Source organism: Oncorhynchus nerka, linkage group LG28 (genome assembly GCF_034236695.1).
Source record: "Oncorhynchus nerka isolate Pitt River linkage group LG28, Oner_Uvic_2.0, whole genome shotgun sequence".
Lineage (NCBI taxonomy): Eukaryota > Metazoa > Chordata > Actinopteri > Salmoniformes > Salmonidae > Oncorhynchus > Oncorhynchus nerka.
Window position 1 is genome coordinate 71837296 of NC_088423.1, and position 18073 is coordinate 71855368.

The following is an 18073-nucleotide window of genomic DNA, read 5'->3' on the forward strand; positions in this document are numbered from 1 at the left end:
GGATAAGAGCGTCTGCTAAATGACTTAAATGTAAATGTAAATGTAAATGTAAAATATAGTAGAGAGTAAGTCCTCCCATTATAGAATATAGTAGAGAGTAAGTCCTCCCATTGTAGAATATAGTAGAGAGTAAGTCCTCCCATTATAGAATGTAGTAGAGAGTAAGTCCTCCCATTGTAAAATATAGTAGAGAGTAAGTCCTCCCATTGTAAAATATAGTAGAGAGTAAGTCCTCCAATTGTAAAATAGTGGAGAGTAAGTCCTCCCATTGTAAAATGTAGTAGAGAGTAAGACCTCCTATTGTAAAATATAGTGGAGAGTAAGTCCTCCCATTGTAAAATATAGTGGAGAGTAAGTCCTCCCATTGTAAAATATAGTGGAGAGTAGTCCTCCCATTGTAAAATATAGTGGAGAGTAAGTCCTCCCATTGTAGAATATAGTAGAGAGTAAGTCCTCCCATTGTAAAATATAGTGGAGAGTAAGTCCTCCCATTGTAAAATATAGTGGAGAGTAAGTCCTCCCATTGTAAAATATAGTGGAGAGTAAGTCCTCCCATTGTAGAATATAGTAGAGAGTAAGTCCTCCCATTGTAAAATATAGTGGAGAGTAAGTCCTCCCATTGTAAAATATAGTGGAGAGTAAGTCCTCCCATTGTAAAATATAGTGGAGAGTAAGTCCTCCTGCTCTATATCTTACCTGTATCAGCAGACGGACACTTGCGGATGGTGAAGATGGAGCTGAGCTCCTCCTCATCCTCAGGCAGGCCCTTCTGCAGGAGTTGGAGCTTCCTCAGGCTCTCGCTGCGCTGGTGCTTCATGGAGCGCACATGCTGGACCAGGTTGAGCTTGGCCTTGGTGGAGTAGTTACACAGCACACAGTGGTAGTAGCAGGCATCTCCCTCCACCGCGTTCTCCTGATGCTGCAGGTGCTGTGGGAGGAGAGCGAGAGAGAGAGAGAGAGAGAGAGAGAGAGAGAGAGAGAAAGAAAGAGAGAGGAGAGGGAGAGAAAGGGCTTTTAACTGATGGCAGACAGCTAGCCAGGCACCACTGACTCACTTTCACTCACACAGTTCGCAAATGAACAAATCAATTACCAATCACAGCCCTGTTGTTTAACACCCAGCCCTCTTCCACACTGTTCTGTTTGGACTGAGCCCTGTATCTCTCTCTGTGTCTGGCTGTATCTGTCTGTGGACTAACAGGACAGGAGAAGAGAGGGGTGGGAGCCGGGCTGGTCTCAGGGGCCTAGGCGCGGGGTCGAGAGACACACATCACGCACCCCTCAGAGGACCGCAGGACCACAGACCTGGCAGACGGAAGGGAGCATTGATCCCTTTCACTCAAGAGAAGCCTCTCGTCTCTGAGAAGGAAACTCCAAACATCTGCCTTTTCATGCATGGGATGCTAAATATTGATCAGGGCCAGTCAAATCCTCCCTATCACAGCAAGCACCAGGGAGAGAGAGGGGGGGGCACACCACATTCTGAAACTAACTAGAACATTCCTCAACAGGGTAGTGACCTTCAGGGGACAGAGACTCCACAGTATTGACCTATCAACCCCAACATTTCCTCTAAGTGCCCCACACTGACAGTCCAACTCCACTCTACCCCACACCCAACACACACCCCCTGACACACAACGTGCCCCACACAGCACAGTGACACCATCTCTCCCAACACCACACCATGGACCCACACACTAATTACCCCCTACAAGGCCCAATCAATGGTACAATGCCAACACAATATGGCCCTGACTAGGGGATCGGCAGAGGTATTGATAATTATCCTATAAAGCAGGGCCCTGATCATTTCATGTTTACAATGGAAGGGCCAGACTCAGTGTGGCCACTGTTCTCACGCCTGTCATGTTCTGTTCATACGGCCCACTCTGGAGTCTAGCTGTGGATTTCTGGGGCTGCAATCAATGTCAATCATCACAAGATGTTTCTTTCTATTCTAATCTTCATGGCCTAGTCTCTTGTGAGATTCAGTGGCTGAGTGGGTGAGTGGGCTGAAAACAACAAACACTTCACTGCACGATGAGGACTAGATCAGATAATGAATCCAAATAAATGTACTTTCCGTCCATCATTAATGCTCCATTAAAAACTGCCAGGAAAATAAATACATGTAAAAATTGTGATTTATTTGTAACAATGGCCAGGTTTTCCATGCATGGCTTTGAAAGCTTTTGAGAATTGCATGTATAGGCAACAAAAATAAGGCAATTGGAGCTTAGTGGAGATACAATTTGATAGGTAATTATTAATCCTATCCAAGACTATTGCTACTGCAATTCGTCATATCATGTGAAATCTGAAAAGGCTATGATAAAAATAACTTGGATACACAATGCAAGCACAAGCAGATTATAAGAAAGATTGCTACATTTCAGTATCGTTTTATTTGAAACAGGCTTCATTTTGAATGTGTGGCTTCATACTGAGAGAGAGGAAAAAATGGCTGTTATCCTGTATCTGCCTCCCACCACGACTCTCTTAATCTCCCATACAGGCCACCCCCCACACTTAGACAAAGGTCGGGAAAAACAAATTGATTAATTAAGAGGAGCCTGAACCGGCTTGCCCTGCATTGAGGCAACATGTTTAGATGGCTGGGAAATGCAAAAGCAATGGAAACATTACATTTTTAACCACATTACATCTGAATCAGGTGTTGACAGCCTGGGCTGAGAAAAAAACATAACAATATTATGTTCCCAGAAATGCTCCCATATTTTTCTTCTAATGTTTAATTTTCTGCTAATATTGTAATATCGCTATGGGCTTTTCTGGGCAATTGTATTCCATTCTCCCTGGTTTTATATTTCTCACTTCTACACCTAAACGTACATTAGGACACTGCTTCCAGGAAAAGGAAGGGAGTTTTTATTTTTTGCAAGCCCCACAGCACTGTGTAATAGAATTATTAGGTGATTCTAAAAGGGTCTGTCTCTCTCTCTGTGCTCTCCCTCCTCGCCTCGTTTGAAGCCCTCCATGATGTCATTGAATAGGTGCTGCTGGATATTCTGCTGGTGCGAGCTGTATCCCTCATTTCTCCTCCCCCCCCCTTCTCTTCCGTCCACACATATTGCATCAGAGCTCAGGTACAGAGAAATCTGACAGACAGATTTACTCGTAGATAACACCAAATCCAGTGTGTGATTGCTGAGCTGAGAAATGGCACACTGTTTTAAAGTCATAGCAGATGTCGAACAAAAAAAATGGAGCGAGAGGGACTTCTTACCGCATTACGACTCAAGGCTGCAAAAAAGGAGACAGTGAGTTCACACAAAAAAAACAGACGACACCTGACCTAAACTTCAAAGTTGGTTTCAAGAGGTAGAAAAAAAATCCTGGGAGTTTTACAGCTTCCCATAAAAAAATCAGGATTTATGCAGGAATGAACCTGAGACTGCCTGGCCTAGAACAGGCTGTATATCACCTCAAACTGACTGGGCTGTAGGCAGGGCCCGACTCAGACCAAACCAGACCTCATCCCCTCTGTATCACCACCTCTTACAGACCACAGACACCTGTAAGTGTGTTTACAACCACACTTACTCAAACAGCACCGGGCCGTACCAAACAGAGTGTGGGGGTGATGGAGGACTGTTGTTAGAGATATGGGGCCTGATCAGTAAAGGGCCAACACAGCAGTGCACCCCCCTCCCCGGACTGGTCCATCTGACCAGTTGTAGGTGGGAGCTCTATATGAGAGACGGGATTAAACACTACCCATGGGAACAGGGGCTCTCTGAAACACCCCCATGCATGTGCACGCTCACAAACACACGGGATTCCATCAACATTATAGATGTGAGAGAGTCTAGTGATGCTATCTAGGAGCACACACACACGTACACATAAACGTTGGATGTGAAACACAGTAATGCATTAGACAGGGCCTGTGTCTGTTTCCTATGATCCTGCAATGAAGCCCCTAGCTGATAAATCACCTCCAACTGGAGTGCAGGAATTCAGCGGTTTAATTAAAAAGTCATGTTGGGAGAGAAAGCTGGGAGGAGCTGGCCTGGCTGTTCCAAAGGAGAGGAGAGGAGGCTGCCTGGGCTGCCCTGCACCGGGGCCCCTGAGCACCAAGCACCCCACTGAGGCCCTGAGAGGAGCTGAGCTACAGAGCTGGGTGGAGGCTGGAGGCTGGAGGACGGCTGTCAGCCCCTCCTCAACAGGCCGCATGGCTTCAATTTCTCTTCAGTTCCATTTAATTGGCTGGGAATTTACGACAGCCGTACAGGAGACAGGAGTTTTAGCCGAGCATGGATAAGAGAATGGGAGCATGGAGTGCTGGAGAAGGATAGGGCGAGGGAGGCAGAATGTGTGTGCTGTTCTGTAGCCAGGCCTCTGTACTCTACCTCCTCTCTCTGTGGAGGTTGAAGCAGGGCTCTGTGCTCATACAGGTGGAGAGGGACTGGGGCGGTGTGGGCGCCACCACATCATCTCTCTGGCAACTTAACACTGCACCCTGGCCTCTCAGTGGGCAACATAAGGACAGATCAGTTACAACACCCACCCAGAGTGCTGCATACACCTGCATTTCCATCCACTTCAATGGGATGTAAAAATACACCTTTAACCAAAACAGTAGCTGGGAGAGGAGAAGAGAGGAGAGCCAACGTGACATGGACATGGGTATTACTGGAAGGGTGGAAGGCAGCTAGAGTGCCAACACAAGCCGGTAATTCCACAGAATGGTCCCCAATGGAGCAGTATAATACATGCACACACATAAACACACACGTGGAAATTAAGGTGCACACACACACACACACACACACACACACACACACACACACACACACACACACAGAGAGAGACAGGCACGCACACACTCTCCATTATGATCATACCCCAATTTCCACCATTACATTTGGCAGTGCTGTTAATACAAAATTAATGCATTAAAACAGATGACTATCCACGGGCTAAATGGCTATCAATTCAGCGAGAGCTGCCAAATTCCCTGTGTGAACGAGCCAGTGAGTGTCTGGCTGTGTATTGCTTTGTAATTATCCCAGTGATTCTCAGCACTTAAAGGTAAAGCTGGACGCTTTCCGGACGGCACTGAGTGTGTGTGTGTGTGTGTGTGAGCGCTGGTGACAGGAGGTGAACATGGGACAGAGACAGGGAGTGGACACAGAACCTACAGGCCACAGAACCTACAGGCCACAGTGTGCTGCCATTTAAACCTGATCCATACTCTTTACCATATCAATGAGGATACCATATCCGGTGATATCATAGCGCCATGGTTTCACCATTGACCGAGGGGCAAATTGATGAGCTGGTTCCAGGCACAATGCATGTTGATGAATAATGTCGAGTAGCACCTATGTTATTCACACACACTGATGTCATGGCAGCAATTACATCCAACAAGGTCATTGTATTTACTGTGAAAAGACACAAAGAAGATGGTCTGAAAAACCCACTCTGAGCCGGGTGTAGAATAAAACACCACTCCTGTCTTATATGTCAACTAACATCAAGGCGGTGGCCCGTTCTTGTAGGTTCATGCTCTACAACATCCGCAGAGTACGACCCTGCCTCACACAGGAAGCAGCGCAGGTCCTAATCCAGGCACTTGTCATCTCCCGTCTGGATTACTGCAACTCGCTGTTGGCTGGGCTCCCTGCCTGTGCCATTAAACCCCTACAACTCATCCAGAACGCCGCAGCCCGTCTGGTGTTCAACCTTCCCAAGTTCTCTCACGTCACCCCGCTCCTCCGCTCTCTCCACTGGCTTCCAGTTGAAGCTCGCATCCGCTACAAGACCATGGTGCTTGCCTACGGAGCTGTGAGGGGAACGACACCTCAGTACCTCCAGGCTCTGATCAGGCCCTACACCCAAACAAGGGCACTGCGTTCATTCGCCTCTGGCCTGCTCGCCTCCCTACCACTGAGGAAGTACAGTTCCCGCGCAGCCCAGTCAAAACTGTTCGCTGCTCTGGCCCCCCAATGGTGGAACAAACTCCCTCACGACGCCAGGACAGCGGAGTCAATCACCACCTTCCGGAGACACCTGAAACCCCACCTCTTTCAGGAATACCTAGGATAGGATAAAGTAATCCTTCTCACCCCCCCCTTAAAAGATTTAGATGCACTATTGTAAAGTGGCTGTTCCACTGGATGTCTTAAGGTGAACGCACCAATTTGTAAGTCGCTCTGGATAAGAGCGTCTGCTAAATGACTTAAATGTAATGTTAAATGTTATATCTCAGTGTGTGAGTGACTGAGCCGTGTGCTAGCACATGTAGCCCTGGGGTTGTGTGAGTGACTGAGCCGTGTGCTGGCACAGGTAGCCCTGGGGTTGTGTGAGTGACTGAGCCGTGTGCTAGCACAGGTAGCCCTGGGGTTGTGTGAGTGACTGAGCCGTGTGCTGGCACAGGTAGCCCTGGGGTTGTGTGTGTGACTGAGCCGTGTGCTAGCACAGGTAGCCCTGGGGTTGTGTGAGTGACTGAGCCGTGTGCTGGCACAGGTAGCCCTGGGGTTGTGTGAGTGACTGAGCCGTGTGCTAGCACAGGTAGCCCTGGGGTTGTGTGAGTGACTGAGCCGTGTGCTAGCACAGGTAGCCCTGGGGTTGTGTGAGTGTGTGTGAGTGACTGAGCCGTGTGCTGGCACAGGTAGCCCTGGGGTTGTGTGAGTGACTGAGCCGTGTGCTGGCACAGGTAGCCCTGGGGTTGTGTGAGTGACTGAGCCGTGTGCTAGCACAGGTAGCCCTGGGGTTGTGTGAGTGACTGAGCCGTGTGCTGGCACAGGTAGCCCTGGGGTTGTGTGAGTGACTGAGCCGTGTGCTAGCACAGGTAGCCCTGGGGTTGTGTGAGTGACTGAGCCGTGTGCTAGCACAGGTAGCCGTGGGGTTGTGTGAGTGTGTGTGAGTGACTGAGCCGTGTGCTGGCACAGGTAGCCCTGGGGTTGTGTGAGTGACTGAGCCGTGTGCTAGCACAGGTAGCTCTGGGGTTGTGTGTGTGACTGAGCCGTGTGCTGGCACAGGTAGCCCTGGGGTTGTGTGTGTGACTGAGCCGTGTGCTAGCACAGGTAGCCCTGGGGTTGTGTGAGTGACTGAGCCGTGTGCTGACACAGGTAGCCCTGGGGTTGTGTGAGTGACTGAGCCGTGTGCTGGCACAGGTAGCCCTGGGGTTGTGTAAGTGACTGAGCCGTGTGCTGACACAGGTAGCCCTGGGGTTGTGTGAGTGACTGAGCCGTGTGCTGGCACAAGTAGCCCTGGGGTTGTGTGTGTGACTGAGCCGTGTGCTGGCACAGGTAGCCCTGGGGTTGTGTGAGTGACTGAGCCGTGTGCTGGCACAGGTAGCCCTGGGGTTGTGTGAGTGACTGAGCCGTGTGCTAGCACAGGTAGCCCTGGGGTTGTGTGAGTGACTGAGCCGTGTGCTGGCACAGGTAGCCCTGGGGTTGTGTGAGTGACTGAGCCGTGTGCTAGCACAGGTAGCCCTGGGGTTGTGTGAGTGACTGAGCCGTGTGCTGGCACAGGTAGCCCTGGGGTTGTGTGAGTGACTGAGCTGTGTGCTGGCACAGGTAGCCCTGGGGTTGTGTGAGTGACTGAGCCGTGTGCTGGCACAGGTAGCCCTGGGGTTGTGTGTGTGTGTGAGTGACTGAGCCGTGTGCTAGCACAGGTAGCCCTGGGGTTGTGTGTGTGTGTGTGAGTGACTGAGCCGTGTGCTAGCACAGGTAGCTCTGGGGTTGTGTGTGTGTGTGTGAGTGACTGAGCCGTGTGCTAGCACAGGTAGCCCTGGGGTTGTGTGAGTGACTGAGCCGTGTGCTAGCACAGGTAGCCCTGGGGTTGTGTGAGTGACTGAGCCGTGTGCTAGCACAGGTAGCCCTGGGGTTGTGTGAGTGACTGAGCCGTGTGCTGGCACAGGTAGCCCTGGGGTTGTGTGAGTGACTGAGCTGTGTGCTGGCACAGGTAGCCCTGGGGTTGTGTGAGTGACTGAGCCGTGTGCTGGCACAGGTAGCCCTGGGGTTGTGTGTGTGTGTGAGTGACTGAGCCGTGTGCTAGCACAGGTAGCCCTGGGGTTGTGTGTGTGTGTGTGAGTGACTGAGCCGTGTGCTAGCACAGGTAGCCCTGGGGTTGTGTGTGTGTGTGTGAGTGACTGAGCCGTGTGCTAGCACAGGTAGCTCTGGGGTTGTGTGTGTGTGTGTGAGTGACTGAGCCGTGTGCTAGCACAGGTAGCCCTGGGGTTGTGTGAGTGACTGAGCCGTGTGCTGGCACAGGTAGCCCTGGGGTTGTGTGAGTGACTGAGCCGTGTGCTGGCACAGGTAGCCCTGGGGTTGTGTGTGTGACTTGGCGGGTTGTGTGGGGTGCAGGAGGCTGGGGTCTTGTAAAGAGGGGCTCTGGGATTCACCTGGAAGGAAGGTAGGCTGTTTAGCAGAGAGAAGATAGGGAGAACGGCTGGAGTCTGAGTGATTGCAGCTTTGCCTGTGATTCCCACTCCGCCGGCAGCAGCAGGAACAGCAGCCACGACCACAGAAGCCGCTGCGGGTGCCAAGTTCAGCGGCTGGTTCGAATTAGCCACTGCGAGCGGCGACAAGCCCAGACATTGCGCTGTGGCTGGGGGGACTGCATGTATCCGCACCAAACTGCATACCTACTGCTTCCTGTCCCCCTCCCCTTCCCCTTCTCTCCTCCTCTCCTCTCCTCTCGCTCCCTAATCCCTCTCTGCCCAACCCTGGGCTCTCCCCTTTTGTCTAAAAGCACACCAGACAATTAGTGACTCTCCCTCCTGCCAGTGGGGCGATGATCAACTGCTACAAATGAAAAAACAACAGGCTGCATATTTGTCTGAGAGAGAGAAAGGAGGCCTCTTTGTCATCGGGGAGGGCAGCGAGGTAAAGATGGATGACAGTAGCTCTCTACAGGCTGGGCAATAGGTAAACACAGGCTGCTGGGAGCACAGTGGGAATCGGGGGGTCACAGTGCCTTAATACAATACTGCTGCTGGCTGGGCCTCGGCTTCAGGCAGCCACTCAGCCTAACTTTAACATTAAATAAAGCAATAATTATTGAATTCCTTTTTAATAAGTAAGATGCTGGAAAGTAAACAATGGGAACATAATTGCAGAGAGAAGGCAATCAATGCAGCCAGTCATTTGGCCCATGTTGATTGTGTATGCTGTGGTAGCATGTCTCTTTGTGTGGCTGGGGAGCGAGGAGGGGGGGTGGGGTGTAGTGACAAGCAGCCGAATAATACATTCTCACATACACAGGGCGAAAACAAGAGTTGGATAATAGCTTCTTCAATATTGACCCTGGGCTCGAAACAATGGCTCTCAATCAGCTGATCAATGTGTTCATATAATTCATGAGTGAGTCACTCTGCTCTAAGAGAGAAGGAGGAGGCTGAGCGGAGAGAGATCAATGCCCTGCACGGTGATAACGAGCCTGGGCCTATGCCCACCGGAGCCCCACGCCGGCATCCCGGGTCCCTCTCATTAACAATATTTGGATAAGCATGGCCATACATACATAAGGTCCACTTCTAATCTCAGCCAGATAAACACATTTCCCCCCTCTTAATGAGACGGGCCCCTACTTTTGCGACACACTGCAAATGATTCTGAGACGGGGAGGAAATGATGTCAAGCACCTGAATAATACGGAAAAAAAGTATGGTAAATTAATAGCGAGCCGTCACCCTTCTCTCTGAGCAGCTAATTAACAGTTTAGCCTCATGGTGCTTTAATGAATGCTAGCCTGGGTGAGCCGAGCAGAGAGCAGAGCCGACACTGCAGTACAATAACTCTGCCTGCAGGAGGCGACAACTGTGTTGCACCACGGGGGCACAAAGCAAACAGCTGTTCCGACCACTCAATGACATCTGCACCGGCTCCATGCCATCTGGAATATCAGGAGGGCAACTCTGGGCCTGCCCTTGTGCTGCTCTTCCCAGAAACCTACTGCCTCCCACTGCCTCGTCAACAACACAACCCTCCATTTTGGACAGTGGTGATGGTAATTATTAGGACAGGACTGACTGGGGAAGAATGTGTTTCTCTGGTTCTCATTACAGCTCCAAACAGGAGACAGACTCCGTCAAACCCAAGCAGCAGAAATGTTCACATGCATTTCAAAGGCCCTGATGTTGTCTCGTCTTCTCTTTGAATAAAGACTAGACGTCAGGAGGTATCAAGGGTTTACTAACACATGTCATATCTATCCTAATGAGAAATAAGGGCTTCGGGAGGAGGGAAAACAATAAGCTGGTCAGAGCTGAGGCCTTGTACAGTAGTCTAGGCTGGGGTGGTGTGTCTGGGATAGTCTGGTAAGTGAGCCAGCTGGTCAGAGCTGAGGCCTTGTACAGTAGTCTAGGCTGGGGTGGTGTGTCTGGGATAGTCTGGTAAGTGAGCCAGCTGGTCAGAGCTGAGGCCTTGTACAGTAGTCTAGGCTGGGGTGGTGTGGAGTGGTGTTCTGGTATATGCCTGTTCTATCCAGTGATGAGATATTGTCTCACCAGCCACCTCCTATGAGTATAAACACCATGCAGGTCAGTTTTCACACGAGAGAGAGAGAACAAGCAGGTCTGTGGAAAATCCACACCTGCATTTGGCAGCCACAACCCAGAACCCCCCTCCTCCCTTACATTATCTGCCCCCCTTCCCAACCCTGCTGACAGCACCCTGTAGGATTCTGACAGCATCATGTACCCAGACCACTCAGCCTCCCAGCTAGCACTTGGCCTGTAGGCAAGGCTTAAAGCCCAGCCATGGTTAGCATGGTAAGCCGGCTACTCTGCACTGGGCTGGGGGACAGGGACGGGTTTAGTTATAGTCTCTGCGATGATATTCTCCTCCCTGCTTGAGGCAAATGTTTATTTTACAAACCTTAGAGGCACTTCCAACACACTGCTAAAACGCTACACTAAAGAGGCCTAGAGCCACGTATAAAATGAAATCCTTCAAAAATATCTGCGACTTCCATGCAAGTCAGCAGGGAATCTGAGGAATGCATTACAACACATTGTAATAGGACTAGTGCTCTTGAATGGCAATGCATTGACTAGCTGAATAGGGACGTCTAGTGTTTCTGACGTGTGTGGGTGCTAAATGAGACAGATGACGGACTTACTGTGGCTGTACATGAGAGTACTTGGCTTCATTGTGAGTTTGCCTGTTACGGAGGCAGAGGTAGAGGCAGCCATGGCCTGGCGACCACACAGGTGACAGAGACCCTGACAACCACGGTACCCCATTTGTCACTTGCCAGCCAAACAATTGCAGCATGGCCTTGTGGGCCGGCTGGAGGTGTGGGCCACAGGCTGCTTATTAGGTGGATGGGGAGCAGGTGGGGGTAGTGGAGGGTACGGTAGCAGAGAAGCCATAGGTGCTTGGGGGTGAGGAGTACAGACAAATGGCACTTGTGATGATTAATACAGTCAGTGGAAATTTAACTCAGAGCCAGAACATGACCAAAACGCCATTAGTCTATGACAACAAACATCCTAGTTGTCCCCGCTCAGATCTGCTGCGACCCCTTTATGACTGGGACATGCGACAAATGCGTCACCAGACCCAGCGCTGCACCCCTAGGGTCAAACTGGACCTCTCAGTCAGCACCACACTGTCTGTCACAGTGTCACCAAGATGGCTGCCCTTCCTTTTCTCTACCAACCTCTCTAGCTACCATGACCCAGATGAAGCCCCTAGATGAGCCAGTGTATCTTGTCAGGGGAGAGGAGGAGAGGGGAAAAGATAGAGGAGGAGAGGAGTCCATAGGGCTGGGCTGTAACTCTGACCCTATACTTTAGCCTCTGGGCTTGGTGGTGTCACTTGTTTCTCTCCTCCTGTTCCACCCAGCCTGGCTGGCTGAGATGAGAGATGCTGACGTAACGGGAGGAGCGATACAGAATACAATCTCCTCCAGGCTTGTATTATCTAGCTTTCACCTCTGGCATTCCCAGTTTGGCTGTGTAAATATTTCATTACCACATAATTGGTTGCTGCTTCGGGCTATGCAATAAGGCAGTGAGAGTGTAATGCTGTGTGTTTTCTCTCATTACTTTCCTGTTCTTCTTTATATAAAATTCACTATGAAGTAGTTGGAGTGTGGGTTTGAAACCTCGATAGGGGAAGTGTTTCGCTCGCTGTGCTTTGCCCTAGCCTGCCCCTCTTCAGTGCCCTACCCTAGCTACATCTCTACACTGGTGAGATAATTAAGACACCAATGATGGGACTGAGTCAATATTTAACCCAGTCTTAAGGGGACATCTTTCATTAGCAGCAGCAAGCTGACAAAAGGACCAAAAAGGCAGTTGAGTGGTCCCCTTACTAAAATGCAAATGAATGAATGGGGGCGGAGCAGTTAGATAAGGTGCTAGTGTAAAGAGGAAGGCTTGGACTGTGATGTTATGTATGGAGGTTAAGTACCCTGTTGGTGGAGTGAAACTACTGTCGAGAGTTCTTCTACCAGCTCCGTACACCCACCAACTGGTCCATGCCAACATCTACTATGAGGCCGATAGAACTTCAACCCTGCACCTATTCTACACATCACAGTCCAAGACTTCCTCTTCACACTAGAACCTACTAATAGCTAAGATAAGCATACAACATTCAAAAAGGGTGTTATAGTGTTAAAAACACTATGTTGTTACCAACTGTATGCGTCTTCATACACTAAAAACTAATTATTTTCCTAATCACCTGATACTCATTCAAAGTTCATATAATGAGTCCTGTTCTCTATCAGTAGAGATACTATCTGATGGAAAAAGCATGCCCTGAAGCCTTACTTCTTCTGCCCCCCCAACTAGACATGAATTTGAAATGAGTTCTTCCTAAGACCCCCAGCAGCCTCTAACCCATGCCCAACGGGAGTGTGTACACTTGTGTTGAAAAGTGGTGCTCTGTGAAGGTCTAACCCCTCTATCCCATAATATCATCGAATACACCAGGGCCCTGCTAACACAAAAAGCCATTCTGGCTTTATAGGGTCATTCTGTCCAGCCTGCTTATTAGACATAGAAAAAATGAGAACCTCACTTTCCATAAAAAGACAAACAAAGTGCTCATTGATCAGTGTGATCAATGGAGGATCAATAACCTAAACCCTCATCATTCCCAGCGCAGCATAATTACAGCTGAGATATGGTGGTCATCACAAAAACCCAGCACAGCCCGGTCTAATTGGAGGCAGCCTACTGCTTTAGTCACGCTGGCAGAAGCTTTTCCAGAGCAGAGGAGCCTAGTGCTGAAAGACCTCTGCCGGCCTGGCAGGGCATTGGAGATTCCCAAAATAACCACAGCGAGGTCGTTGGAGCTGCTTGCCCAGGGCACAGCAACCTTCTGCTCCCCACCGGAAAGCTTTGTATCCCTTTTAATGTCAATTACGCACGTAGGTTGTAAGATCGTATTAAGCCCCTTTTTATAGGACAACTTGTGATTTTAATTCATTCATGTTTTGGAGGAGTGCCCTTATTATGCGATGTGTTGCTGACCTTCCTTGTTGTTGACCTCCCATAATGTTTTCCACTCCAGTGACTGTGGCGAGGAGAGACGTTAGAGGAGCAGGCACAGCTAGGCGGTGAGCTCAACGTACCGCTCAGGCATCGGGCAGGCTGGCATCACAGTCCCGCTGCCCTGTCCACCTATACACCCTGCTTACTGGTGCACAAAGTCACAAACTATACCTCAAAGGCCACCACTTTCTCCCCTTCCTGTTTATTGATTAGGTAAACCTCTTGTTCAGTTATTGTGCAGTAAATCAAGCATGGTGAGCACTAATCTCAACCCCCGGAGGAAAGTGGTAAAGGTAAAACCTGCTAAAATGCGCATAATTAAGGAGCCCGTGTTCAGCCATGAGTGAGGACATACTCCTACTCCCTCTCAGCTTTCTGCCCTGTTCCTGCTTTACTCTGTTCCTCTCTGCTGTGCTGTGGCCTTTGCCTGCCTGCCTGCCTTCCTGCCTCTCTGCCTGACTGACTGCATGACCGTGCAACCAGAAGCTGGAGGGAGTGGGCCTGACAGAGGAGCCACGGGAAGTAGATACAGTTTCTAACCACCTCTCCCTTTCTCTCCCTCCCACTATTCTCCACCAAAGCGCCGGGGGCGCCATACTTGTAAAGTAACCACAGCCCTTTGAGTGCCTCTTGTATTTACAAACAGAGGTATGTCGGAATCAAAGGAATTACATGACATAACACAAACAGTCGGCAGATTGAGAATTTATAGCATGGATATGGCGTAGGTGGGGCTGCACCCAGGAATTCTGCCATTGTTGGATTAAGCTACACTCAGTAAGAGAACTGAATTTACCTAGAGGAGAGAGCAGGGCAAGAGTCCACTGCAACAGCACTCCGCCCTTTCCCAGACACACAGGCAGGCAGACAGTCTGCTCCAGGTGGAGAGCAATCACTTTCCCATCTACTTCCTGGACCTGTTGTTTCTCCTCCCTTTCTCTCTCTCTCCCGCCTCTCACTGGCTCTTTTCATGAAATCGTATCTATTGGTCTATGCCTCCATGAGGTCTCTACAGTATGTTTCTGCCGTAGTTAAATCTGGCGTTTTTCCTCTCCTGGTCTAAAAGCCCCTTTCCCTCTCTCTTTCTCCCTTTCCCTTTCCCTCTCTTATTTTCCCCTCTCCCTTTCTCCCTTTCCCTCTCTCTTTCTCCCTTTCCCTCTCTCTTTCTCCCTTTCCCTCTCTTATTCTCCCCTCTCCCTTTCTCCCTTTCCCTCTCTCTTTCTCCCTTCCCCTCTCTCTTTCTCCCTTTCCCTCTCTTATTCTCCCCTCTCCCTTTCTCCCTTTCCCTCTCTCTCTTCCCCCTTTCCCTCTCTTATTCTCCCCTCTCCCTTTCTCCCTTTCCCTCTCTTTCTCCCTTTCCCTCTCTCTTTCTCGCCTCTCCTTTCTACCTTTCCCTCTCTCTTTCTCCCTTTCCCTCTCCCTTTCTCCCTGTCCCGCTCTCTTTCTCCCTTTCCCTCTCTCTTTCTCCCTTTCCCTCTCTCTTTCTCCCTTTCCCTCTCCCTTTCTCGCCTCTCCCTTTCCCCCTTTCCCTCTCTCTTTCCCCTCCCCTCTCTCTTCCCTTTCCCTCTCTCTTTCCCCCTCTCTTTCCCCTCCCCTCTCTCTTTCCACTCCCCTCTCTCTTTCCCCTCCCTCTCTCTTTCCCCTCCCCCTCTTCCCCCAGCACTTCCCCTCTGTTGCTGTTCTGCCCAATCTCACCTCAGTTTTTATTTCTCCCTCATCAGCAGGGGACTAAAAATAAATGATAAATGGAACATGATATTTTAAAGTCTTTTAAAATCTTCTTACAAAGGAATAATGGGCTAGTTAATCCTGCAGATCTCAGATGGATTAATCAGCACATGCAGACAATCAAATAAATGATTAATATTCGCCAGACCTGCGGTCAGACAGTTACCCTGAAACCATCAGTAATAATTCAGTAACCCTTCCCAGACCACGGGCTGGCTCGTCTGACTCACTCTGCCTCACTCAGCCTCATTCAGCTTCAGCCCTGTGATGTTCCAGCAGGGCTTTGAACTCAACTCTCACCATGCTGGAGTCAGACACACTGGGGAGAAGCTGTCTGCTTTCCATTCTCTCTCTCTCACACACACACACACACGCATACTTTTCACACACGCACACACCCCTATGCAGAACAGAGAACACCCACCTACCTGGGCAGACTCATCCTGCAATACCCTCAATCTTCTGCATAAATACAAGGCGTAACTATAATAGAATATTCACTCACAGGCTCTGTCTTCCATGTCCACACCAGCGCTGCTGTGGTTTTCCTATCAAACATGTCCTCGCTTGGAGGTTTCCACTAAAATAACTGGTTCCTCCAGTTTCAACTGTTGGTAGTAAACAGTTATACAACCAAACACAAACATACAGTATAAAACCCTCTCACATTATAATACACAGACAAAGCCCAGTGGGTAAAGAACATGGGCAGCGCTATTCTGTCTGTGAGTGAGTGTTCACACATGAGAGAGACAGAGAGAGATAGAGGCTGGCTGGCTGGCTGGCTATGTGTTATGTAAGGGATAAGGTGAAGTGTGCAGTGAAAACAGTGTCACCATGTTCCCTGTGAGCCAGGGGGCCAGATGTCCTCAGACAGACAGGCTGTTTAGCAGTCACCCTCCCCATGAAGCCTAGCCCCATCACCACCACTGTCACCCTGCCTGGCTGCCTGGGCACATGTCCTGGTGATGGATCCCCTGTTTATTCAGCTATTTTTAGGACAAAGGGGGGAATCTCCGTTGAGAAAGACTTTCTTTCTCTCCCATTACCCACCCTGCTCTCCCTCCCACAGAGGTCAACTAGCAGGTGTCCCCACGGCCCTCCCTGCATCTGCCAGTCTCTGGTGTTATTAATCTGGGAGAGGGCCGGGGTCAGCAGAGAGAGAGCAGTGCCTCTCCTCTCATACCCCCACACTCCCTCACTCCCAGGGGGGCCGAGTAAGGCCAAGGAAAAGGGAGGTAAACACTGTCTGTAGGTGTGGAATGTCTGCCCCACTCAACTCTTCTCCCTGCACAGTGGGCCTAGGGGGTGTTGCTGTGTATGATACTGCAGATCTCAAGCCCTCTCTCTCTCTCTCTCTCTCTCTGTCCAGGCTTGGACCCATAAAGCTGTCCCATGACAGAGCTGACCCCTCCCCTTTCCCCCCACCCATCCTCCCTCTTCTGGAGATGGCATGGCCTTTGTGTTGGCTGACCGGCTGGCTGCCTGAACCAGCCTGTGCAGCTGTCTACTCCCCTCTTCCGTAGGACACACTGACTCCTCTTGTTAAACTGCTGTATTACACGGCAGCATATCATTTACTGGCTACAGACATTTACAAAATATCAAACGTCCCACTGAACTCAGACAGAGTTTACAGGCTGAGTGCAGGAGAGTGCAAGCAATAGCACATACAGTGGGGCAAAAAAGTATTTAGTCAGCCACCAATTGTGCAAGTTCTCCCACTTAAAAAGATGAGGCCTGTAATTTTCATCATAGGTACACTTCAACTATGACAGACAAAATGAGAAAAAAAATCCAGAAAATCACATTGTAGGATTTTTAATGAATTTATTTGCAAATTATGGTGGAAAATAAGTATTTGGTCAATAACAAAAGTTTCTCAATACTTTGTTATATACCCTTTGTTGGCAATGACAGAGGTCAAACATTTTCTGTAAGTCTTCACAAGGTTTTCACACACTGTTGCTGGTATTTTGGCCCATTCCTCCATGCAGATCTCCTCTAGAGCAGTGATGTTTGGGGCTGTTGCTGGGCAACATGGACTTTCAACTCCCTCCAAAGATTTTCTATTGGGTTGAGATCTGGAGACTGGCTAGGCCACTCCAGGACCTTGAAATGCTTCTTACGAAGCCACTCCTTTGCCCGGGTGGTGTGTTTGGGATCATTGTCATGCTGAAAGACCCAGCCACGTTTCCTCTTCAATGCCCTTGCTGATGGAAGGAGGTTTTCACTCAAAATCTCACGATACATGGCCCCATTCATTCTTTCCTTTACATGGATCAGTCGTCCTGGTCCCTTTGCAGAAAAACAGCCCCAAAGCATGATGTTTCCACCCCCATGCTTCACAGTAGGTATGGTGTTCTTTGGATGCAACTCAGCATTCTTTGTCCTCCAAACACGACGAGTTGAGTTTTTACCAAAACGTTCTATTTTGGTTTCATCTGACCATATGACATTCTCCCAATCTTCTTCTGGATCATCCAATGCTCTCTAGCAAACTTTAGACGGGCCTGGACATGTACTGGCTTAAGCAGGGGGACACGTCTGGCACTGCAGGATTTGAGTCCCTGGCGGCGTAGTGTGTTACTGATGGTAGGCTTTGTTACTTTGGTCCCAGCTCTCTGCAGGTCATTCACTAGGTCCCCCCGTGTGGTTCTGGGATTTTTGCTCACCATTCTTGTGATCATTTTGACCCCACGGGGTGAGATCTTGCATGGAGCCCCAGATCGAGGGAGATTATCAGTGGTCTTGTATGTCTTCCATTTCCTAATAATTGCTCCCACAGTTGATTTCTTCAAACCAAGCTGCTTACCTATTGCAGATTCAGTCTTCCCAGCCTGGTGCAGGTCTACA

The 18073-nt window shown here is 49.6% G+C and overlaps 1 protein-coding gene across 1 annotated transcript in view; it reads right to left on the reverse strand.

Annotated features, from left to right (window-relative positions):
• The window catches only part of LOC115112749 (zinc finger homeobox protein 3-like), a 194628-nt gene that overhangs the window by 83842 nt on the left and 92713 nt on the right, over window positions 1-18073 (reverse strand). The window contains 1 exon segment of the mRNA XM_065013077.1: window positions 697-928. Coding sequence (XP_064869149.1) covers window positions 697-928 — 232 coding nt within the window.